Source organism: Sprattus sprattus (genome assembly GCF_963457725.1).
Source record: "Sprattus sprattus genome assembly, chromosome: 1".
In the NCBI taxonomy this organism is placed as follows: domain Eukaryota; kingdom Metazoa; phylum Chordata; class Actinopteri; order Clupeiformes; family Clupeidae; genus Sprattus; species Sprattus sprattus.
The window spans coordinates 68,354,964-68,381,899 of NC_137920.1; the positions used below are offsets into that span (position 1 = coordinate 68,354,964).

General features: G+C 41.0%; 2 protein-coding genes across 2 annotated transcripts; both read right to left on the reverse strand.

Annotated features, from left to right (window-relative positions):
* Positions 1-53: 53 nt before the first annotated feature.
* On the reverse strand, positions 54-13,525 carry LOC308371298 (hemicentin-1-like; the record flags this gene model as incomplete). Its single annotated transcript, XM_080846143.1, has 18 exons — positions 54-216; positions 385-409; positions 592-714; positions 832-1,143; positions 1,272-1,562; positions 1,782-2,042; positions 2,486-2,743; positions 3,459-3,734; positions 3,907-4,500; positions 4,779-5,069; positions 5,528-5,788; positions 5,964-6,221; positions 8,828-9,004; positions 11,556-11,732; positions 12,134-12,409; positions 12,666-12,941; positions 13,043-13,396; positions 13,498-13,525. The coding sequence occupies 18 exons, from the start codon at positions 13,523-13,525 to the stop codon at positions 54-56; spliced, it is 4,401 nt and encodes a 1,466-aa protein (XP_080702269.1).
* A 3,611-nt stretch (positions 13,526-17,136) lies between these two features.
* On the reverse strand, positions 17,137-22,634 carry LOC308371307 (V-set and immunoglobulin domain-containing protein 10-like 2; the record flags this gene model as incomplete). The annotated part of the gene is made up of 13 exons (XM_080846158.1): positions 17,137-17,243; positions 17,444-17,538; positions 17,661-17,685; positions 17,856-17,978; positions 18,614-18,925; positions 19,042-19,332; positions 19,495-19,755; positions 19,903-20,160; positions 21,152-21,427; positions 21,594-21,869; positions 21,967-22,320; positions 22,422-22,478; positions 22,610-22,634. 13 exons carry the CDS (start codon positions 22,632-22,634, stop codon positions 17,137-17,139), a joined length of 2,460 nt encoding a protein of 819 aa, XP_080702284.1.
* Between the last annotated feature and the right edge of the window lie 4,302 nt (positions 22,635-26,936).

The following is a 26,936-nucleotide window of genomic DNA, read 5'->3' on the forward strand; positions in this document are numbered from 1 at the left end:
TTGGTCCTGAAAGAGAAAATGTCCACTCAATGCTTAGCAAGTCTCCATTCTTGTTACAGAGGCACTAAAAGGTCATGAAGAAGGCTTAAGAATGTGGGACTGAACAGTGTCTTGGGGATGATTTTACCTGGGCTGTGTTCTCCTCTGTCCACATCTTCTGCCCCACCAGTGACCTCATCCTCAGGGAAGTTTATGTTCTCCCTGGAAAGGCTGTTCCTACTTTGGTTTAAAGCACACATACACAAGACGTAACCATTATCAAATCTGAAACTAAATGAGGACCTTTCTTTACCTTGTTTAAACTTGATTCATGAAGTGGAATACTTGCATATAATATGCATGAACTGCAAGGTACAAAACTGGACTTTTAACTGTTGAACTTACCTGCCGAATATCAACTCATGCAGTCCTAGACAATTAGACAGAAATGGATTTGGTCAGAACTATCCGTAACCTTCCTTATTTAATCAAAATAAACTAAACATGGCAAGCATCAATGTGTCTACTAGAAAGGACAGTTAAATGGTTTCTCCCCATGCAGGTAGCTCATGTGCTTTCACTATATTTCTATTATGAGGAATACACACTCACTTGGGCTGTTGTTACGATGCCTCACGAAGTACATGAAGAGCAGCACTGTGGCTACTACTGCTATGATCATGCCCCCGATGGCTGCACCAATCACAGCAGAGTAAGAAGTGAAGGGTGGGTCAGCTGCAAACAATCACATATCAACATTTTTGTAATATCCCTGAAGGGAGGATTACATCACAAAATAATACTTTTATTTTTTTAGACAACATTTTATTTTCCTAGCGTGGCAAAGCTCACCTGGGCTCTTTCCTTCTGATGGATGTCCTATGGTGCGATGATTGACAGCCATGATTCGGACTGCATAGAGGCCAGTTGGATCAAAACCACTCATCCTGTAGATGCGGGTGCTTGGATCCAGGTTTACTGCCACCTTTTGCCATTGGGCATCAACATCCCTCTTTCCCTCAGGCTGTGGTACCCGGCGGCGCTCAATAATTAACCCGGTGATGTCTTCTTCAGTCTTCATAAACCACTCCATGTCAACCTCTGTGCGCTCACGGCTACTGTAAACAATCTTACTTATGGTCACGTTGGGTGGCATAGGATATCCTACGTGAAACACGGGATAGACAGTGCAACACACAGTATTTATACGAGTATGAAGAAGACAAAATAAACACATTATTGTCCTTCATTTAACTTTTAATCTAGGGCCAAGTGTAGCTAAGCATCCTTACTCTTCACCAGCAGATGAATGGGAATCTCTGTTCCCCCGACTGCATTGGTTGCTGAGCACCAGTACTGGCCGCTGTCAGTCAGGCCGTCTGTCTCCTTCACTGTGAGGTTGGACCAGGCTGCTGCGTGCTGCAGGACATACTTTGTGGGGGATTCTATGACGTGCTGCTTCAAGTTGTTGTACCACGTGATCTCGGTGGCAGGATAATTAGCCTTCAGTATGCAGGTAAGCTGCACATCACTTCCTTCATAAACAGACACCATGCTGCGCTGTGTCACTACCACTGGAGCCTCTGAAAAATATTATTTGAAAAACATTAGAAGTTAGTTTAATAAATTATGTTTAACAGAATGATTTACTCCTGATGAAGTGAATGGATATAAACTTTTACCAGTGTCATAATGCTCAAATCTACACACAGCATGTGTCATACATTGAATAAATGATATAGCTACTTAGTATTATGCCATATTATATATTGATAAAGATATTTTAGTGCTTCAAATCTCACCAAGTTTGAGAACACACTGCTTCCTCTCTGAAAACAGTGGATGCTGAGCGTGACACACAAAGGACTTGCCACTGTAGGTAGCACTAGAGCGCAGTATCAGAATGTTAGAGTTCTCCTCTGACTTTCCATGTGTGTCTCCAGTGGTGGAGGACCACCATAGCAACGCTCTGGGAAAGCCCCCTTCCCAGGAACACGACAACATCAGGTACTCATTGTTGCGAGTGGTGTAGGCGTAACATTGGGGTTCTCCTGGAGGATGCCCTAAAAACCACAGGGGTTGTGAGATGTTATAGTAAATACACTGTTTTGATGCTTTTTCTCAAGAACCTTTCATCCTGTGATTATTGATTGATATGAAATACTTTTGTTGGTAAGTTTACTTAATTAGTTTATTTTTAGATTGTCATCCATTTACTTTAGCGAGGCTTTTCAGAGCTAACCTTAACAGAAGACTTGGGGTTTGCTTAACCATGTTTCTCATTTAAAAATACATCCCTGGGTGTTATAAGCTTACTTTTTTCAGGTGTCCACTGAGAAACAAAGTATCTGGTAATGTCAGACAAGGCTTATATTCGCATTATTTTAAGTTTCATAAAGAATTGCCTTTTCTATGAAAAGCAGCATATCATCTACCAGTCACAATTAGTCTGTAACCTCATGCAATCTCTAATCTGTAAATAAAATGCATTCGACTCTTCACTCACATGTCCTGGTGCTGCAGCTTGTTGACACATTCAGGGCATCATGGGACCCATGACACACAAACACAGAGTTGTTTGCAATGCCAGGCCCTCGCTGGATAAAGCTGACATTGGCGTAACCCTGCCCATTTACGCCTTGCAGGAATGGAGTCCAACGCAGAAAGGCTTGGGGGTATCCTCCTTCCCATGAACACCAGAGCATCAGGTCCGTGTAGTTGTTGGTAGGAAGAATTGTACATGCTGGAGATCCATCTGGTGGATCTGTAGGAGTGGCATCATTGTGTACCGGTTAGGCAAATGGGTGTTTGGGGTGTTTTTGTTGCCATTTTATACAGTACAAGTTAGACGATCCAAATGTGCTGAAGATAGAGTTAAGTCACATGGAATCAGGAGACAGAAATATTTTGCCACTCAAGGGCTGACAATACCTTTCCTGGACCTATAGATTAGAAATCTATTTTGTGGGACTCTGTCACTGGCATTGAAAAAATGTGACGGGAGGGCACAATGTTGGAGTATTCCATGGCCACAATTAAAAATAGGAGGTAAAGTCGCACCAAGTGCTAGGAACAGGAAGTACAAAATGTTCTTAGCTGAGCTGACATGAAACTCGGAGGTGATTTTCATAACCTACAGGGTTATGAAACAGCGGTGTGGGAGTTACAGGGGGCTAAAGGTCTCTGCAGGTATAAAATAACCTCAATCTCACAGCCCAGCTCCAGCTCTCATAACGTAGAGCAAATTACACCAAACCTGCACACTGGCCCTATGGGATGTGACATCATCGTAGACCCTGACATCATACCCTGGCCCCTTTCCACTATGGTCAGCTCTGGTTTCTGGCGTTTAGAATATTTTTTTTTTATTCTGGCATTAAGAACGTTTTAAGGAAGAATACATAATTGAAGAGATGTACATAACCACGAGACAAATGAAGAACACAAGACTGATGAGACATGGAGTTTGATTGACTCACAGTATACAGAGAGGCTGATGCTTGTTGTGGAGCGAGTGTTGAGGTTTGTATTCTGAGCCATGCAGGTGTAGTGACCTGAGCGGGTCCTCGGGATCTTGGTGATGGTCAATGTTTGTCCCACGTGAACCTGGGAATTGTTGTAGAACCAGACATACTGACTGGGAGGATTGGAGGATGCTTGACACATGAAGGAGACCATTTCCCTCTCCAAGGCAGAGTAGCCTCGTTCCACGACAGAGTATGGGGTGACCTCAATATGAGGCACATCTGGCCCAACTGCAGAGAATAAAACACTTAAACTCTCTGATTTTCACACAGACAAAAACACAGCTATATACAACTGTGCCCATTAGAAGGTACAAAAAGCCCAAGTTCATCGAAAAATGCCCAAAACATGCAAATGGTAAAGGGATGCCATAGTTGGTTGGAGTATATAGAGCCCACTTACAGATGACGTTGAGCGAAATGCGTTTACTTTGTTCTTGGTTGACCTCATTACTCACGATGCACCTGTGCCAACCAGCATGGTTACGCGTCACCCAGGTTACATTGACCAGGTTGTTGTTCCCCTGTGCCAGGACACTTGTGGTGCCTTCCTCATTTTCCTGCTCCCACCTGTAGTTAATGGGTTCAGTGCCATTTTCAAGGTCACAGCGCATCCATATGGATGAGCCCTCTACTGGAGAGGAATCACTCAGGGCGATGGCTGGCCTCGTCACTGGCACTGCTTCAGGAACTTTTTCTTCAGAAGGATTTCCTGGGGTTCGATGATTGACAGCTATGATTCTGACTGCATAGAGCCTTGTTGGATCAAGACCTCTCATCTTGTAGCTTCGAGTGCCAGGTGCCAGTTTTGATGCCACTTCTTGCCAGGGAGGCTCAGTCTTTGTGTTCCCATTGGATAAAGGCAGCTGGCGGCGCTCGATGATAAACTCAGTGATTTCCCCCTGAGTCAATGCATCCCACTTCAGATCAGCTTCTGTCCGCAGATGGCCACTGAAGATGATCTTGCTAATGGTCACATTGGGTGGCACTGGATGTCCTATAATAAAAAAAACAGGAGGTGTTGGTTTTGGAGTGTCAATCCAGATTGAGGAATCCATGCTAGCTTGCTAGTAACATCTCTTTTTAACATATATATTACGTAGTATCCTGATTGATTGACAAGAGAGAAGTGTTTTCTTTGTGACAGAGGCTAATCAAATCATTTTTGAATCATTTTGACAATTTTAATACCGTTAAACCTTCACACTAAAAGCATTTTACTGCAAGTAGTGATGTGTATGGATATATGTAAAGATTAAGTATTAACATCCTTACTGTTGACCAACAGTAGAATTGGCATCTCTGTTCTCCCCACTGCATTGGTGCCTGAGCACCAGTACTGGCCGCTGTCAGTCAGACTATCTGTTGCCTTGACGGTGAGACTGCTCCAGGTTCCTGCATGTTTTAGAACATACTTTGAAGGCAATTCTGTTGCATGTTGTTTCAAATGGTTGTACCAGGTAATGTTTGAGGTGAAATAGTTATCCTTCGCTGTGCAAGTAATCTCTACGTCGCCTCCCTCATAGACAGAGACTAAACCACGCTGGGTCTCAAGAACTGGAGCCTCTAGGGAAGAGAAAAGAGATTTAACATGGCAACATATTGTGTCCAAAGAGGTTGTATAAGTGAAATGATGAACAGTGCTCTTTCAAAGTAACTTGTGGTTTATTAAATAACATTTTTTTTTATTACTGCAGATTTTCACACAGCTGAGATGAAGCTGTGTTCAATAATATGGTCAGACCTAAAAATGTAGCTTCCTTTACCACTCTTGTTGATCAATCAAGTTTAACCACAAGAAATTAACTTTTCTTAATTGAAAATTGCAATAGGCTCGATGAGAGGAAACACTTCATTAAAATATCAAGCATTAGAATCACTTTACTGATACTGTACAAAGACAGGGTCAAATATAATCAATACTTTTGTTCCAGATATTTTATACATGTGTCCCATAATGTGTACGTATGTACGTACACATATATCCAGGTTATTGTTACAGCTCCTCATCCTGCTGTTCTTACCTAGGTTTAGAACACACTTTTTTTGCTCTGCAAATAATGGGTGCTGAGCTTGACACACAAAAGACTTGTTGTTGTAGGTAATATTGGAGGGCAGCACTAGAGTGTTGGTGCTCTCTTCATATTTCCCCAGTGTGTCTCCCGTGGTGGAGGACCACCATAGCAACGCTCTGGGAAAGCCCCCTTCCCAGGAACAAGACAAGATCAGGTGCTCATTGTTGAGAGTAGCATTTGCATTACACTGGGGTCCTCCTGGAGGATACCCTATGAATCATAGGTATAATATCACAGTCAAATATTCTTTCAGTGACCTGAGTTTTCTGGATACTTCCTATACTCTTGATATGTTAAGGTCAACATCTCATGTTCACTGACATTACTTAATTGTTATTGAGAAGTCATTTAGGAGTATCGTCTAAAAAGTACAAGGATAACTCACATGTCCTAGTGCTGCAGCTTGTTGATACTTTCAGGGCAACATGAGACCCATGACACACAAACACAGAGTTGTTTGCGGTGCCAGGCCCTCGCTGGATGAGGGTGGCATTGGCGTAAGCCTGCCCATTTGCCCCTGGCAGGAATGGGCTCCAGTGCAGAGAGGCGTGAGGGTATCCCCCTTCCCATGAACACCAGAGCATCAGGTCCTTGTAGTTGTTGGTAGGAAGGATGGTACATGATGGAGTTCCATCTGGTGAATCTGTAGGAATGGAACATCTAATGGATTACCGTAAAACTGAGCTAATAGTAATACTGAGCCAGTCAATGTGGTATGTTTTTTCAGTGTAAATACAGCAATTCCCAAATGATAAGTGGTCCAACATTGACAGGGCGGGCTCTCAGAAAATGCTAAATCCCACAATACTGAATAGATTTAAAAAACAAAAAAAAAATCTCCATAGCATTCTTATTGAGTTATTAACATGGTCGTAGAATTACCTTATCATCTTTTGCTTTCTCTTGATTAACTTCTGTAGACCAGGTGACATTGCATTCTTCTATATTCTTATTGTTGTGACACTAAAGTAATGCCCAGTGATTGTGCTGCCTTAAAATTCATATGATACATACAGTACATCACGATTATATGTATGGGATTTCTCAGGATTAAGGGAATTTGTTTCGTTGTGTAGTCAGAACATGGCTGGGCAGCCAACATATAAAAAATGATTCTATGGGTTCAGATGCCGACGCTAAATTGGTGTGAGATTGAGGCTAGTTCATGTCCTTCCACTTCACTTTTGGCTTTGCTCACATCTAAACTACCCATTCAGTCAACTCAATACACAGGCAACCCTATTGTTATCACTACGTTAAGGATCTGGTATCAATTTAGACTAACTTTTGGCCTCAAGGGGGTATCTAACCATACTCCCATTTGCAACAACCATCTTTTTCTTCCCCCCAGTGTTGATGCAGCCTTTTTGTTTTGGCAAAGGTCGGGCCTTACAAATTTAAGAGGCCTTTACACTGATAATGCCAAACTCAGTGAAAGGTTTAACCTTCCACAGTCACATCTTTTTCGTTATTTCCAGATCCGTAACTTTGCCAAGCTGAATAATTCAGTTTTTCCAACCACCCCACCTGATTCAGCAGTCGACTCAATTTTGGACATTCCTACCAGTCAAAAAGGCCTAATTTCCAGAATATATTCTTCAATTTCCCAACTCACAGTTACCCCACTAGATCAGAAAAGAAAAGACTGGGAAGAGGAGCTGGGTTGCCCTATAACTGACAATGACTGGAAGGAGGCACTCAGCAGAGTGAATGGGAGTACATCTTGTGCAAGGCTGAGTTTAATACAGTTTAAGGTGATCCATCGCACTTATTATACGAACTCTAAACTTTCCAAAATATATCCTAATGTCACAGACACTTGTAACAGATGTAATTTATCCCCAGCAAACATGACACATATGTTTTGGTCTTGTCCTCGCCTTTGTGATTACTGGTCAGATATTTTTAGTCATTTGTCCAAATTTCTAAGTGTTACATTGTCACCAAGTATAGAAGTCGGTATCTTTGGGGTTATGCCAAAACATGAGAACTTCACGAAGTGGGCAAAAGACACTATTGCTTTTGCGTCCTTACTAGCGAGGAGGAGAATACTTCTAGGATGGAAGTCACCACTTGCCCCCTCGGCGTCCAAATGGCTAGAAGATCTTATGATGTTTCTCAAATTAGAAAAAATTAAGTACAATTTAAGAGGATCTCCGGAGAAATTTGAATTAAATTGGAACCCAACACTGGAATACATAAAAGAGTTAAAAACCCTTGAAGATAAATGAGCACTATCATCATATTCAGGATACTTTGGTTACAATCTGACCTTGTTGCCTTATTCCCTTTCTGATTTGTTTTACTGAACCCCCCCCCCCCCCCCCCCCCCCCTTTGTTTGTCTTTTCCAAAAGGCTTTTGTCATATCTAATGTATGTTGCATTGTACATTATATTGTATTATTATTATTATTTATTTATTTTTATTTTGTGTTTTTTCCATTCTTTGTACAGCGAAGACAGTGAAGTATGGCTGACTGGGGAGGGAGGGAAGGAGGGAGGGAGGGAGGGGGGGGGGGGGGGGGGGGGGGGGGGGTTGAAAGGGTGTGCTTTTGAAGGAAAATAGAAAATAAGCCTTGATGTAATTTGTCCTTTTTTTTTGTAACCTGTGAAACCAATAAAAATATTTGTCAAAAAAAAAAAAAAAGAACATGGCAAAGCCAGCATAAGCCTTTTCATTTTCTTGATCAGTACATCAGTAAAACAGTTCTAGACCAACAATGAAATGCATCCTCATCCTTTTTAGCCCCTTATCTACTTCTTAGCGCCATCACTATTTAGGTCCACTTTGTTCTTTTCAATAGGCTTGCCTGGACTGCAATTCTTACCTATCTTTAGAACACACTCTCTTCTCTCTGCAAATAATGGGTGTTGAGCACGACAAACAAATGAGTTGCTGCTGTAGGTGACATTGGAAGGAAGCCATAGAATGTTGGTGCTCTTCTCTGGTTTTCCCAGTGTGTCTCCCGTGGTGGAGGACCACCATAGCAACGCTCTGGGAAAGCCCCCTTCCCAGGAACAAGACAAGATCAGGTGCTCATTGTTGAGAGTAGCATTTGCATTACACTGGGGTTCTCCTGCAGGATGCCCTAAAAACAAATGGGAAGGTAAAGATTGCCCCACTCAAGTATTACTATTATACACAATGAACTCATGATATTTTAAGGTCAATATCTCATGTTCAGTGACATCACTTGATGTTTAGAAGTAATTTAGGATTATTGTCTAAAAAGTAAAGAGATAACTCACATGTACTGGTGCTGCATCTTGTTGATGCATTCAGGGCAACATGGGACCCATGACACACAAACACAGAGTTGTTTGCGGTGCCAGGCCCTCGCTGGAGGAGGGTGGCATTGGCGTAACCCTGCCCATTTGCCCCTGGCAGGAATGGGCTCCAGTGCAGAGAGGCGTGAGGGTATCCCCCTGCCCATGAACACCAGAGGGTCAGATCCGTGTAGTTGTTGGTAGGACGAATGGTACATGATGGGTCCCCATCTGGTGGCTCTGTGGGAATTCAACACCTCTATGTGAATTTTATGAATAATTGTTTTCGGGTTAAGGGGCCTAAATATCATATCTCTTAATTGGACAACCTTTGTAATAGGAAGTTTAGTTGGAATATTGACACATTGACAATAAGCTGGTCCTACATAAACATAGTTAATTCTGCCTGTGGGAAGTTATTGGCTCTGTGGGAATTCAACACCTCTATGTGAATTTTATGAATAATTGTTTTCGGTTTAAGGGGCCTAAATATCATATCTCTTAATTGGACAACCTTTGTAATAGGAAGTTTAGTTGGAATATTGACACATTGACAATAAGCTGGTCCTACATAAACATAGTTAATTCTGCCTGTGGGAAGTTATTGGCGAGAAGCACGTCTATGTCAGCTGTCACACTGGCTGGCAGAAAGGCATGATTTAGGTAAATTCTGGAATGTTCGTGTGAAAACATCATAAAATTCAAACACCTCGCGCAGTTGGATTCATCAGAAGCTTGTCGTTTGCTGTGCAGAGTATCTTCTAGAAGTTTCATTTGGAATTGCTTGGTAAGTACTCTTTTCCTGACAACATGGACTTAAAGTATTACAACCCGTCCAAATATGACAGCCATTGTCTGGGCTACAAGCTAATGTTGGTCTGTAGGACATTTTACTTTTTCTCAAAAGTTGTAACGTCAGCGTCAATTCTTTTGCAATTGACGCTGATATGGTAAAGTTAGATGTGCATACATATAAGCTGTTGTTTTGGGCTAGCAGAGAGATTTAATGCTAGTCATGCTACTTTTGTTTCTACAAGATGTCTAGTTAGCACACTGGTCTGAAACTTGGCCAATAGAAACGCATTTGCATCTTACCTAACTTTAGAATGCAGTCTCTCCTCTCTGAAAATAATGGGTGCTGAGCGTTACACACAAAAGACTTGCTGTGGTAGGTAATATTGGAGGGCAGCACTAGAGTGTTGGTGCTCTCTTCATATTTCCCCAGTGTGTCTCCCGTGGTGGAGGACCACCATAGCAACGCTTTGGGAAAGCCCCCTTTCCAGGAACAAGACAAGATCAGGTGCTCATTGTTGAGAGTAGCATTTGCTTGACATTGGGGTTCTTCTGGAGGATGCCCTAAGAACAAAAGGGAAGGTAAAGATTTTACTATGGTTGTTGCTGGTTCAATACATTAAAGATAAAAACACAATTCAATGATTGGTCAAAAAAACTATTTTGTCTGGAGGCCGGTGCCTCGTCCAGCTTTCAGTGTTTTCACCCTGACCACATGTTTGTGGGAACATGTAAGTCCAATTCTCACCTGAAGTCTAGGAACTGACCCATTGTCTAAAGACTGTAGCAGCCTTTTAGCAGACACAGAAACAAAATAACATTTTTACTCTTAATTCTTTATTGTATTATTTTAGACGTTTATGGCGGTGCTACAGACAGATGACTCAGTGATTCTAGAGACCTGTTAGGGGTCAGGCTTGCCACAGGCTAAAGCGTAATTTATGGACGTCCGTTTACAGAGACACGGAGAGCCCTCTACGTCGTGGCAAACCCTCTCCGAGCACCTATCCGTGGCCTGACGACGTGCACCTCCCAATTTTTGTAACTATCCGTCTCCGTCAATCTGTCAATACATCGCTGTTTACCTTGCGGGAAGTAGTATGCCAACAATAGATAACTGTTTCACACTCCTCGCAAATCCCCTCAGACGTACTTTTCAGTTACAATAACGGGGTTTTTACATTGCACAGTGTCTATTTCTTGGTACCTTGTAAAAAATCTAAGCAAAAAAAAGTAAAACAAACTACTTTTATATACAAATACGACCATCTACGGAGTTTGGTCCGCCACCATCTTTTAAAACAATTGCTTTTCAACACCCAAAACCGTCAGAGAACCATAAATGAAAACGAGTCCGTCGAGGCAACTGCGTGACCAAGGAGAAACAGAGTCGTAGAAGTATGGTTCGGCCTTAACACTGTCCTGCATAGCTGTGAAGAGAAGTGTGTTGTTGGTGTGATCTAGACCCACTCAGGGCAACTCGTGCTGAGGCATAGGTAAGACACTACAGCGAGAGCTTCCTTTAGGTGGTGTAGACCTAGTCAGTTCTGCCTTAACCCACCTTAGCCTACATGAGAAGCAGAGTAAATGGACTCATGGAAGAGAAAGCTCCTTATGCCAAAACAAGTGGGATCAGTTGGCCTTTTCCAATCTGTGTGTGAGACTATATACTAGCAGCTAGCAGAATGAGTACAGGGAAACAGCTGAGGTTTGTCTAACAGGTCTGTTCATTATAGTTTAACCACAAATGTGTTCACTGGTGCTGATTAAGTAAATTACTAAATGAGTAAATTAACTAATTTTACTTTATGGTATCACACCAGTGTTGTAAACATGTTTGGAGGATTGACTAATTAGAATGTAATTAGAATTGAATTAGAATGGAGAAATGTAATCTGTACTAAATCACATCACTCACAAGTTCTAGTGCTGCAGCTTGTTGACACGTTGAGGGCAACATGGGACCCATGACACACAAACACAGAGTTGTTTGCGGTGCCAGGCCCTCGCTGGATGAGGGTGGCATTGGCGTAACCCTGCCCATTTGCCCCTGGCAGGAATGGGCTCCAGTGCAGAGAGGCGTGAGGGTATCCCCCTGCCCATGAACACCAGAGAGTCAGATCCGTGTAGTTGTTGGTAGGAAGGATGGTACATGATGGAGTTCCATCAGGTGGATCTGTGAGGAGAAGTATGATAATGTCTGCTTAAATGGATGTTTGATACAGTTTTGGGCATTTTGTACAGAGCATGTACCAACATGTTATGCTGGTAGATATGTGGAATGAAGATGTAGCACATTTCAATAGATGATTCAGTGAGAGACAATACAAGTTGCCAAGCCTAAAATCACATCAGGGTATATTGTATGTTTATATACTACCCTCCTACATGAGTGACAAAATAAAAGTGGTTTAACCTCATTTACATTTTATTTTTGCATAAGTTCAAATTGTCCATTAGTCTGACAGATGCAGAAAGATTGACAGGTTGACTCACAGTGAACGGAAAGTATGATGGTTTTCTCAGAACTGGTGTTGATATACTTGTTCTCAGAAAGGCAGGTGTAGAGGCCTCTCTGCCCACGCAAGATGCTGGTGATGGTGAGCATGGGTCCCCTGTCAACCAGGGAGCTGTTATACAGCCAGACATACTGGCTTAGAGGATTGGAGGATGCTTGACATGTGAGGGAGACTGGTTCCTTCTCCAAGGCAGAGTAGCCTTGTTCCGTGACAGAATAAGGGCTTATGTCAATTTGAGGCAAATCTGGTCCAACTGTAGAAGAAAAAACCTTTCATAAATCTGCCCCCACCTTCTCAATCTCTGTTTTTCTGTCTTGCACCTTCGTATGCACACACACACACACACACACACACACACACATACACACAAACAACCACACACACACACAGAAACACAGAAACGCACAAAAATATACAACGAAGAGTTAAAATGACAACATCTCAACACAGAGTATGAGAAGAGGTGACATACTTTTCGAACTTCATACTTTTTAACTGCTGCTACTTACAGAAGACATCCAGCCAGAAGCGTTCACTAAGCACTTGGTTCACTTCATTACGTGCCAAGCACCTGTACCAGCCGGTGTGGTTGCGGGTAACGTAGGCTACATTAAGCAAGCTGTTGTTACTCTGTGCCAATATACTGATGATGCCCTCGTTATTCTCCTGCTCCCACGTGTAGTTAATGGGTTCAGTGCCATTTTCAAGGTCACAGCGCATCCATAGGGATGAGCTCTCTGCTGGAGGGGATTTGCTCAGGACGATGGACGGCCTAGTCACTGGCACTGCCGGGCACAGAACAAGTTCAGTGGTAACCTTGGAACAACACACGGCACACCAAACAAATAGAAGACCCACACACACACACACACTCTGTGCCACTAACCTAAAACACGTAGATATATATAGTAATAGTAGAGTCTAGCTCCCTGGGCAGTGTCATAAAGAGCCTGGCAGGTGTAAAGGCCCTGTGCAGCCAGGGGTAGCTTGGCAACGGATATAGAGGCACTGGTGTCATTGACACTCAGCTCTCCCAATGATTTGGCCAGTCTCTGTATCTTGGGACCTCTACCGAAGTTGTAGACCACTGCTCTGAGGGTCTCCGTCCCTGGCTTAGTGAAACCCCAGATGTAGACATCTGGGAGGGAAGGACCACACTCAAGGATCACTCCCTTTTCCACAACACCGTTAGTCTTGACCTCTGTGTACACCACTTCCCAAGGGTCATGGACTTCCAACCCTGAAGATGGAGTAGATATTTGACCATTAGTCTAGAACACACAGGTGTAAAATCTCAGAGTTTATTGGTTATAGTTACCATAATTCTTTGCTTCCTTGTACACAGGTTCTCCACCAGGCTGCGAGTCATTCAACCCTGAAGACAGAGAACAGTTCATTTTTTGAATAAGAAGTTTCCATTTATTTATTCATTATTCATGCTTGTTATTCATTATTGATCCCTGTATTTTTGTGCTTTGTAAGACACAGCACACAGAAACCCATGATGAATAGCAATCGTTAACAATCAAGTGTAAATTAACAGTTAAGTATTAAGCATCAGACAGTGCAAATTACATAACATTAAAGACAGGCGCCTTTGGACAAATTGGACAAAAATACAGAATTGCTATAAAAAGTAGATAGATACTACTATAGATACTATAGATAGTAGATTACACATAGATAGATGAATACATTTATGGCTAATTATTTATAGTAATTGCTATAACTAAGTGTGAAGGTATGTAAAAAGAGTCATCCAAACATCTCACAAAAGCACAGAACAATATGAGGAAGTAGGGGAGTCATTTAGTTACATGTGGCAGAAGTCAACAGGTAGTGCTAATGTTGCTTATAGCAGCTTTAACTCATGATTTGGTTAATCACATGATTCACAAACACATTATAAATCATCAATGTGGGTCTAGTTGCAATGTATACATTCGATAGGTATTTATCTAAGATAGGCAGTTTCCAATGTTTGTTGTGGATTCCACAAATAATATAAATCTATTATTAAATACTAGTAAAATGCCATCAAATACACATACAATTTATAAACATGAAGTGACTGAAATATTCAGGGTTTCAAAGCCATTCATCTATCATAAAGTCTTTGGATGCAGTCACCTCAGTTTAATACATGGTAAACTGTCAAAATACTAACATCACATTGCCCTGGTAACAGTGTTTTCTTCAATTATAGTTATTACATAGCTAAAATGGTGGTTGCTAAGGTCAAGTTTGAGTTGTTGTTAAGGACCAGAACCATAAATAGTATAGATATATGTAGACATATTTTCCCACCCTTTCACATTACCTGCCCCATAACCTGTAAATTTGAAACTGATTTTACCTTGCAAAAGTGGAAGCAGAGTGATGACGAGGCAGATATTTATTTGCCCTATAGGTTTTCGCACCATTGTCCCATGACGCTCCTGTGTCCAATGCTAAACCTAAGAGAAATGTGTGGTATAAAAGTATGTAAGGAGGACTGAGAGAAGTGGCTCCCTCATTCCCTCAAACACACTCTCCAGTTGCCTTAGCTAGAGACATAGTAAATTAGACTGAGTAAAGGATACTGGCATTTCGCACAATTTATCTGGCTTAAATAATTAATGCAGGGATGCACTGGAGCAGAATGGCCTGGTTTTGGATGACACAATGATACCTGTTAGTCATCTATTATTGAACACCTGCGGGATAGCTGGGTTCTGTAACATTCCATCACTGTAAGAGCAGGCAATGCGTAATGATTCACACCTGAAAGCAGGGTGAAAGATTTACACCCTCATTCAGAACATACGTCAGAACATTATTATTATGTGTTTTTATAAATATATTATAACTAGTAACTACTAGAAACATATTCATTTGCAGGTTAAGTACACCCCAAAAGATCACTTTAAACAAATAAAGATCAACAAATAGGAGGGAATTGAGAATACTATCAATAGTAGTTTCACAATAAAAAAGGCAGATGCTTTTGTTCATACATTTTATGTTTTGAAGATCTCAGTTGATTGCAAAAAGCAGAAATTAAACATTTATTACAGTCTGATTGATATATTCCTGAAGGAAACCATGTACATTATTAGGACATCAACAGAGCTATACGTACATGACAGATCGATTTTCTGGAACACAGCAATAATATTCTCCATGAAAATATCATTATGGTTTGTTTTTGTTTCATTGCCTTCCACTTGAAAATTTGTGACTGCCTTTGACTAGTATTAGTTAAGGAGACCTGTATTGTCTGTAGATAATATAAGCAATGATACCCAAGCCTGAAAAGGAGAATAGAAAACTGATGTATTTTTTTCTTTAGACAGAGTGGTCAGTTTAATTGATGCTGTGCTGTTATGTTGCTGATGCCTTCATCCACAAACTAAATTTACTTTACCAGATATAGTGTTGCTGTGATCTTCCTCAAAAAATGTTAATGAATTTAATGAATGCTATGCATGTACAGTACTAATAGTTCTGTGACCTGGTAGAAGACTGTTAAGTGGCATGAATATGGACTAATCCCACTTCTTCCCACTGTTGTCACCAACCTTGTGCCGTGGGTGGGGGTATACGTATCCTATTTCATGGGTATTTGAGTACTCGTATAAAAAGGTATTTGTATCCAAGTTTCATTTTTCTCTTAAGTCCTCTCACAGTTAAAGCAGTTGAAAATGTACTCTATCGTCTCTCTTGTGTCTGGAGCTGAGGGTTAAAAAATGTCTATTGTCTGTTAGGGCATGGAGAGTAGCAGGATAGCACAGAGGGTGAAGACCACTGGTCCCCTGAGTGTTTTGTCCCTCTTCAAGACACATCTTGTGCTGGACTAGTGTTTTCTAATTGAGGTGGTATGAGGTAACCCTTATAACAGGCAGCTCAGGTAATATACGCCTTGAATTCCATCTGCAGCATCCAACAATAATGTGTGACAAAAAACGAAACTAGGTGTATATCTTGTATACTGAAAATGGTGACCTGGGACATACTGTAATTATCTGTAGAAGTTGTTGCAGGTGACTTTTTACCTCTCAGTATCTGTATGTCTTAGATAACCTGACCCTGCATGGTCTCTGGCAGACAGGAATGAGTCAGGGAGTCCAGTGTGTGTGGTATCCTGGACCAAACTCAATCTTCTCTTCCCCTGGTGTTACTGTAATTCTGGTTGGGATGCTGTGATCCCACTTCTGACGCAAAAAGTGTTCGAGCAGTTGTGGCAAAAGTAGCCTTGAGTGCATTTAATATGGTGCCATTTATTCACAGTGCAGAGTAGACAAATATTAACCCAGGAATAAAAGAAAACTTGCCACCACACAAAATGTATTTTCATTATATACAGATATTGTACCTAAATAGTTTAAATCAATAACAAAACAACATTGCTTAACAATACAGTGCACCAACTTGCTTCGTCTTGCACACTCAAAGTGAGCTAAGATTAAATAGATTTCTGCACACTCACTTGTAAACATACTAGCATAGCATTTAGGCTTCTTACCACAGTTTCTTCACAAAGAAATGCATAGTGCTGTTTTGATACAAACAATGTGTAAAAAATGTCACACCAAATAGTTCTTCAAATCAAATTATGGATGTTAATTTAATAATAATGATAATAATATGTATTATTATTATTATTGTTGTTGTCATTATATGTTTTATTTACATAACGTCTTTCTAACACCAAAGGTCGCTTTACAACAATTTTTATACATGTTAGGTTTGTTAGAAAACAAAATAGTCCTTACAACACAACCTGATATGGAGATATACTGTAATATAGGAATGTGAATGATGACTGAATGATATGGTCAATATCGAATAGGTGATAAATACCAGTTGTGTGTACTGAATATGAAAATAAGTCCTCAATCGAGTAAAGAAGGATTAATACTACTTGCAGTTACACTTTCTGAAATTGGCTAGCTGGCTTTATTTCCCACTCCCACAGAACACAAAGGGTTTAACATGTTGTTAACTCGTTGCCATGACTGTAATTGTTACATTGACGGGCTCATTATAATCGCTTGGCGGCAGGTCTGGTGCTGAGTCAGTGGGTCTTGGGGTTGTCATGGCTGGTCCTGCAAAATAAAATGTCCTCCCACTATTATTTAGATTGCAGTGGTTGGCGTTGCCACATTATTAACTCGGGTGTGATCCCCGGCCACTGTCGGATGCCTTTGTATGTCTCTTCAGATAAAAGCAGCTGCTAAATACCGGACATTTACCTTATGAATAGAATGTGTGAAACAGACAATATCTTCAGCGTAGGTTTTTTTACCTGGACTGTGTTCTCCTCCAATCACATCTCCTTCAACTCCACCAACAGACTCGTCTTCAGGATAGTTGATATTCTCCCTGGACTGACTGTTTCGACTATGAAAGGAAAATGCACATTGCATATATAGTCTATATCACACATGTAAACCTTCAGATGTACACTTGATTAGAAGTTAGAAATTAAAGAAACGGCCTTTTGAAAAGCATACAGTACTTACATGCCAAATATCAAGTCATGTAGGCCTGTAAGAGTAAACCAAAATAGATTTAATCAACATTACACAAAAGCAGTTTCATTTATCTTAACTATAAGATTTCATGTCATGTAATTGACAGCAGTTACTGAAATTGCATGGTCAAGGATATGGAAAATGCACTATACTACTTGTAGTTTACCATCGCTTCACACTTACGTGGATTGTTGTTACGATTCCTCACAATAAATATGAAGAGCAGCACTGTTATTATTGCTGCTATAATCATGCCTCCAATGGCTGCACCAATCACAGCAGGATACGCATTGAAAGGTGGCATAGCTGGAAGACATAACAGGTTCATCAGCTCAACACAGAAAATCAAAAGCCTGAAATCCTTAGAGGAATATCCCCAACATCCCTTAACTGGCTGCTGGAAAGATATAGCACACGCTGCTGCTGTCGGTGTCCATGCTCGACTGATTTCAACATTGTATTCATTCAGTGCATCATGTGTAAACGATTTTACCACAATACAGTTGAGATTGGGTAGTCGGTAGTCTTGTATTTATATAGCCACTGTAATAACTAACAAGTAACTAGCTATCATGTAGACTAATACTAACTTTTACCAGTTTATTTATCATGGTTTATGGAGAAAGAGGTAACACTAGAAAAGTCGATAGGGACACCAGATAGCTGAAAGGCCAGGGTCATATCACACAACAGACAGAAAAGAGGACAGAAGTTAGATTGTGTGGAGAGGGAATAACAGGAGGTGTGGTTATGGAAATGTCGAACGGTTCACCTGAATGGATAAAAAACAAAAAGAGACATTATCCTCAAATACATGTTGAATAAGAATAAAGTGATTTATTTCCTGTTGTTGATACACAGCTCTTTCAACTTCTTTGTATATGATAGCCTATTTCACCACGCAGTGATGCTCGTGTATGCAGTCATCCACCAAAGCTCACCTGGGCTCTTTCCTTCTGATGGATGTCCTATGGTGCGATGATTGACAGCCATGATTCGGACAGCATAGAGGCCAGTTGGATCAAAACCTCCCATCTTATAGGTGCGAATGCCAGGATCCAGGTTTACTGCCACTTTTTGCCATTGGGGATCAACATCCCTCTTTCCCTCAGGCCGTGGTACCTGGCGACGCTCAATGTTAAACCAAGTGATGTCTTCCTCAGTCTTTATGAACCACTCCATGTCAACCTCTGTCTGTTGACGGCTGCTGTATGCGATCTTGATGATGGTCACATTGGGTGGCATTGGATATCCTGATTCAAACAAAGAAGAAGGAATGCAAGCTACATTTTAGAGGTATCCTGACAGCTTGGATTTAGTCATTTATAAGTCAGTGTACCAGTGTAAGGATCAAGCTTAGCATCCTTACTCTTCACCAGCAGATGAATGGGAATCTCTGTTCCCCCGACTGCATTGGTTGCTGAGCACCAGTACTGGCCGCTGTCAGTCAGGCCGTCTGTCTCCTTCACTGTGAGGTTGGACCAGGCTGCTGCGTGCTGCAGGACATACTTTGTGGGGGATTCTATGACGTGCTGCTTCAAGTTGTTGTACCACGTGATCTCGGTGGCAGGATAATTAGCCTTCAGTATGCAGGTAAGCTGCACATCACTTCCTTCATAAACAGAGACCATGCTGCGCTGTGTCACTAGCACTGGAGCCTCTGAAAAAGAGAAAATTGCAAAGTGAAACAATGAACAATTTAACAGGATGTGCTAATTTGTTTAGCTTTTGAAAGACAACCTTGGGAACAGTTTTTAATCAAACTGAGTTTTTTTTTATATACTAGTTATTGCCACAGGTTTATTTGTGCTGCAGCTCTTACCCAGCTTTAGAACACAATTCTTCCTCTCTGGAAACAGTGGATGCTGAGCGTGACACACAAAGGACTTGCCACTGTAGGAAGCACTAGAGCGCAGTATCAGAATGTTAGAGTTCTCCTCGGACTTTACATGTGTGTCTCCAGTGGTGGAGGACCACCATAGCAACGCTCTGGGAAAGCCCCCTTCCCAGGAACACGAGAACATCAGGTACTCATTGTGGCGAGTGGCGTAGGCGAAACATTGGGGTTCTCCTGGAGGGTGCCCTAACAATGCAGGGAATGTAAGATATGACAAAAAACAAGATTAGATCAAGACGTTGTCCGTATTTTACTTTACCGTAACTCATGTAATGTAAACATATTAAGAACCTTTACTAACACATTGCATCAGTTATACATTTCTTCACTCACATGTTCTAATGCTGCAACTTGTTGATACATTCAAGGCAACATGGGACCCATGACACACAAACACAGAGTTGTTTGCGGTGCCAGGCCCTCGCTGGATGAGGGTGGCATTGGCGTAACCCTGCCCATTTGCCCCTGGCAGGAATGGGCTCCAGTGCAGAGAGGCGTGAGGGTATCCCCCTTCCCATGAACACCAGAGGGTCAGATCCGTGTAGTTGTTGGTAGGACGAATGGTACATGATGGAGTTCCATCAGGTGGATCTGTAGGAATAAAATCATTGTCTAATACTTGTTGGTTAAAATGTTACCAATTTACTGAAGACTAAAGAAGGAAGGTACAGTATATTTCCTTTAAGAAGATGATTCAGTGAGAGGACATGCTAGTTACCATTGAAACATTTGAACACCGATTGGCAAGCCAGAAGTCAAAGTCAATTCAAACTCAAATCAGAAATACATTTATTAATTTACCATAACATTAAGCACTCTAAAACTGGATAAGGCATTTTACATCATAGGAAAATAAGATAAAACCAGTGTCAATGACATAGAATACTCAGGGATCACTGATCAGTAAGCCCACAGAAGGTCTGGACATATTTTTACTCTGTCTTGCTCACAGTTAATATGCAGGACCAAATAGTTAAAACCTGCTTAGAAAAAATAAACAATTTATGCCCAACTTTCCCTAGAGGCATGTATTTTGTTGTGTAGTATTTAGCCTCATATTAATGTGAGGTTACTTGCAGACTATAGCAAGCTACTTACTGCACCAGGCAGATTTAAGGACACCATTTTTTTTCTCTGAAAATATAATCTGTCCCATACAGCAAATTTGTAATCCATCAGACAAGAAAGAGTGAGAACAAGAGAGGGCCTCTTGGCCTTTCAGTGTTTGTCATGACAGAGTGACAGTCACACTGGTTTTATACCTTAAATTCTCTGCTGTTAAGTTTCGGTCACATCCTCCAGATGATCCACGGGACGGGTGGGGAGAATGAGGTTTTCTTTCACTTCCCCAGTTTGGCCAGATGTTTGACTGCTCTGTGTGCGATTCGTGTCTGTGTGTGTGCGTATGTGTGTTGTGTGGGATTGCAACAGATGGAGCTAAAGCCAGAATAATGGATTTGAAAGAAAGAAGAAGCCCTGATAAAGGAGAGATAGATACCAATTCAGGAAAAGAAAGACAGGAATGAAGAAGGAGAGGCTCTCATCACAAGTAGACAACTGAAGTATTGGAGGACTGACTTACAGTACACAGTGAGGGTGATGGTTTTCTTGGAGCGGGTGTTGAGGTACGAGTTCTGGGCCAGGCAAGCATAGTGACCAGTGTGCATGCGCAGAACCCTGGTGATGGTGAAGGTTGGTCCCATGTAAACCTGGGAGTTGTTGTAGAACCAGATGTACTGGCTAGGAGGGTTGGAAGCTGCTTGACATAAGAGGGTGACGGTTTCCTTCTCTAGAGCTGAATAGCCTCGTTCCGAGACAGAGAAAGGGGTGACCATAATATCAGGAATGTCCGGCCCAACTGCACAGGAAAAACCTTTGTAAGTCTCTGTCCATGTTTCTCCACCTTATATCATGTATGACAGCCCATTGACTGTCCATGTAAAGAGCTAAGGAATAGCCTACATCCAGAACAGTTATAACAGGTAAAAACATGAGATGATGAGAGAACTACAGCGGCCACTTACAGATAATATCAAGCCAGGTACGGTCACTGCGTCCCTGATTCACCTCATTACGTGCCAGGCACCTGTACCACCCAGTATGGTTACGGGTAACCAAGGTGATATTAACTAGGCTGTTGTTTCCCTGTGCCATGATACGGGTTGTGTTGTAAGCTGTTGTGTGCTCCCAGATGTAGTTAACGGGTCCGGTGCCATTTTCAAGGCCACAGCGCATCCACATGGATTTGCCTTCTGATGGAGAGGAATCGCTAAGGACAATGTATGGCCTTGTCACTGGCACTGTAGGGTATAGAGAAAAGTAAAACATTTACCAAAACATCACGTGGCATACCACAGTCGATTGTTAGAACAAGATATAGGTGTCGCTGTCACTGACCTAATACACGAAGGTGTATGTAATAATAGTATAGTTTGGCTCCTTGGACAGTGTCGTAAAGAGCCTGACAAGTGTAAAGTCCTTGTGCAGCAATGGGTATCTTGGCAATGGATATAGAGGCACTCTTCTGGATGATACTCAGCTCTCCTAGCGTTTTGGCCAGTTTCTGCAGCTTGGGGCCTTTGCCAAAGTTATAGGCCAATGCACGAATCGTTGCTGTCCCCGGCTTGGTGAACCCCCAGATGTAGACATCTGGGAGCGTTGAACCACATTCAAGGATCACTCCCTTTTCCACCACGCCATTTGTCCTCGCCTCCCTGTACACCACTTCCCCTGGATCCAGGATCTCCAAACCTGGAGGACAGAGTGCAGGTCAGAAGTCCACATGCTGTAGGTTCTCTCTCTTAAGTGTCACACGAATACAAGTACTAAGTGGGTTGTCTATTCAGTGTTACCATTATTCTTCGCTTCCTTGTATACTGTGTCTTCCCCAGTGTCCAGGACCTCTGAGCCTGAGAAAAGAGTATAGCCCAAACACCCTCTAAGTCTTTTAATCTCCATTAATCATATTTCATGCATATAAGCATGTAGTACCAATACATTCAACCCCTATAGGGCATTCACACGTACACATTGCATTAACGCTTGATGGTGGGCTTGGCCGACATTATTTGCATAAACGTGATTTGTTTGACTGGCACCTGCGTTGCTGCTTGAGAAGTTTAACTTTTCTCAGCTTTCTTCCGCAAGCAATACAAGCAAAGTGAAGCAACGGAACCAGAATTCAGTTTGGCTACGCATGACAAATGAATGGGAAGATTCTCGGTTGAAACCCCCAACGCGTCGTGTGAATGCGCCATTACTTCTATACAGTAACTCTTTGGCACAAGATAAATATCATGTTGTCAGGCAATAGCCAGTGTATATCAATACATAGTCAAACATATAATCTTATGTATTTACACTGTACTATAAAGATCTTTGACCATGATTGCAGGAGGCCTAATATATAAGCAGAGAGACAGAAAAGCTTTTCTCCAAGCTGCAGTTATCATGGGTTCGAAGACTTATAAGCAGGGGAAAATGATTAACCATCTTTCCTGGGCCCTGAAATATGTTCTGATGTCAAAGGGGATATGTCTGGGAACGTTTGGGAATCTGGCATAAACCTGCTTCTGCAGCATGAATCCCTCCCTGTGTATCAGTGGTTTCATTCTTGCACACTTGAAAAATGAGCATAATTCTATGCTATAAAGCTGCCTCAAGCCCGCATAGGCGACACCACTCATAAGGAGAGAGGTAGGGTGTCGCTGTACCCAGCCATCATCAGCGTGGCTTGAGTTACGGCGGCACATTAAAGGTAATCACCAAGGATAGAGTTCTTGGAATCTTACAGAGGTCAGTCAGTGCTCTTACACAAGCAAAGATGATGGGATGCTCACAAAGTCTTCACCTAACCTTACAATTACGACAGAAAAGGCATTTAAAATGACCCCCCTGCTTTATCATGAATGGAACTCTATTACTTATTGGGTTAATTGTATGAAAGCATCAACAGAAAACCAAGCGGTAGGACATTTTACCACATAAAGATTTTGTAGAGCCACACTTTTAGCTAAATAAACTATATTCTCACCTCAGCTGCAGTAAAAAAAATAACCTTAAACCATCATTGTGAATTAACACAAAGTAGACATAACCAAATTACATTTTTTTGTTAAAGTATGTCCCTCAGTTTCCCTAGATATGAATTTAAAGTTTTTACCTTGCAAGAGTGGAAGAAGAGTCAAGATAAGGCAGAAATCAGTTTGCCCTATAAGTCTTCCCACCATGTTTCCATGACGCTCCTGTATCCAGTACTGAGCCCAAGAGAAAATATGCTGCACAGTCAATGTCAGAATGACAGAAAGAAAATAGGATCCCTAAGTGCAAAGGCCCTGTCAAGTTTTGGAGACCATTGCCTTCTGCGTTGGAGAAATAGAGTGAACTAGACTGCGGGACTTGTGGCATTTCTCACAACTGATTTGGATTAAATAATTCATGGCCTCCCTCCCTTCACTTGTAGGAATGTGTAGGGATAGAGATACTCGGTTTTGGATGACGTGACGATACCTCTCATGTAATCTATTATTGAACATGGTGGGTGGATGGGTACTCTAACTTTCCTTTACAGCAATAGCGGGAAATGCCTTCTGATAAGCACAGCAAAACGAGGTCAAAGATTTGTTTATCTTTAGCTGTCCTGGGTTTTAGCCTTTTAGGGACAAAAAAATCTACACTGGAAAAAGAAATCCTTAAGAAAAATATTTTCTGTTACTTTTATCTAGACTTTATTGTTACTATAAATGTATCATCTTAACTTGTCACTTATGCTTTGTCTTTATTATAAGCAAAAGAAAATGAGCTGAAACCTATTACATTGTGTTTGTCAGATCTCGCCAATTGCAATGCCAGTACCGCAGAATTACAGCGAATGCTCTTTCTTTTGTGTCATATGTCAGTTCATGGTTGTTACTCGGAGCCCTTGTGTGCCTCCAGGGCCTTAGCTGACTTTAGCTGCATCGTCATCATCAACATAATCACAGATTAACAATAAGATTCAGAACAGCTAATAAAAACAAACCGTATGTCAATATTATGGAAACGTTTTGAGTTGTCTTGGTTTAGTTTCATGCACAGAACTACACTGAGGTGAAGTGGGGAAAGCTGATCGGCCATCTACATTCATTCATGAGTTTCTCACGTTACGCTCGAGTGTATTGAGTGTATACACACACAGACACACACAAGTAAACTAGGAAACGCATACACATGTTAAATTACATACGGGCAGATTGATTTAAAAGAAACTGGGGAAGGTGTACTTCATCCTTGAACATATATTTACACAGGATGTTGTACACGTTATGAAGTCAAATATTAAAGACTTTTCTTTTTTTCAAATGGGCCTCATTCACGTTCTACAGCTTTTCAGTTTATAATGGGCCCTTCTACTGAACTGGTGCACACTGCTGTCCCGTAACTAAAAGATAGTTCTAAGATCCTTCAGTGATATATTCAAATCACAAGTATTATTTAAGGTAGCAGTAACCTTAAAGTATTTAAATTCATTATTTATGGTACTTTCACTTGGGAGGTGGCTGTCACAAATCCTAACCCCTGAAATTCAGCTTATGATAATGGTGCTGACATTTTTTTGTATAGTGATCAAGTAAGCTTACACCATGAATGATGCACCATGATACGCCTTTAAAGGATTCTTTAAAATGTCAAGGCCTTTGCTAGAATGGACAGAAATAGGTATTTCATTGCACCACCAAAGACTCACAAATGAAAAATGTCTTGATTGAGATCTCTTGCTGTGGTGAGAAGGTCAAAACAACCATCGTTCATCAAAAGAACAAAGAGGTCGCAGGGGAATGCTTCTGAATGATAAAATAGAAATAGGTGGGTACCGACATGTATTGAAGACAAGAGTCAGAGGTTTGAATTGAATACTAGACGCAACAGCAGGCCAATAAAGGGTAATAAGCAATGGAGTTCCATGTGTCCTCTTTGGCTGATCACAGACAAGATGCACTGCCATGTTCTGCATCATCTGCAGTGATCTCACCAACCATGCAGGAAGGCCTATTAGAATACCATGTTTGTCATTTTGTGTCAGCTATATGCGCTGCTTACACATATGCTACATTTATAGTTATTTATAGAGTTATTCATTGTTTGGTTATTATAAAATGTTGACAATCTGATTCAGCCATGAAAACAAAATTATGTGTTCACTATGAGACACGGGATGTTTCATCAAAAATAAAATATGTTCAGTACCTAAAAGGTTATGATAATGTGTATTTCATCTAATGAGTCTGTTACTCTGATATACATATGAGCAACTTTAATGCCCTTTACAACGGAATATTGGATTCAGAATAAAATTAATCCTATAAATTATACTTTAAAATGGCTAAAATCTTGAATGTCATATATTTAGAGGGTAGACGTAAAGAAAATCTTCAAAGGTCAATATAACCCGTTATATTTATATATTACTATATTTCAGTAGTAGTGACACATTTTTATGTGACAAGATGTTTCCATCACTGACTTTGAACTAATTCTGTAGAATGGCATTGGCTAGTTAATGTTGCAAATGCATTTGACATTGACTAAAATATGTGCTTATGAACAAAAATAAAGTTGACCTCAGGGTAAATGACAAAAAGCAGAGAAAAATATTTATTTATAAAAATTCATAACAATTTCAAGTAGTACACCATAAGTATAACATTTTCACATCACCTTAGTGATCTGATTCTGAACATACATACACAGTGGATTTTGTTGTGATGTTTCCAGTTCTTATCCACAAAGTGACCCATTAGAAGGTAACACTCTAGCATCAAAAGAAATGCTCAGGACATAATAAAGATATATTAACATAATTAAACTCCTTTCAAACGTGTCCTGCAGTACTGAGCAGAACATGTTTTTCTCTATTTCCCCCAAGACATAAATTATTTATTAATTTTCCATCCTTGGCCAGAGGATAAAATTAGGATTCCCCCCCCCCCCCCCCCCGAACAATTCAAATAACTTTAGGTTCTCACAATCCATACGCTATATCAGAAAAAAACTGCAGCAAGACCTCATAACCTCCTACACAGTCTTTCATGTGTAAATGCTCTAAGCAGAAAACATGAAATGTATGTGAATCTTTCATCAGTATAATGCTGAATAAGACTGTCTCTGGCTTTACAGAGTGCATATGTATTTCCCTTTAACACTCTTGACGCTGGTTAATTACTAGCTAGCACAAACTTCAATCAGAGGACTGAATACATTACTGGACCCCTCTTTAATGATCTGCCGTTCCAAATAATTTAAGCCTAATGGTGCCAGGCCTGAAATATTGGCACAATTCCAACATATATCTACAGAACATCACCTCTTTGAAAAAGGTCACACTATTA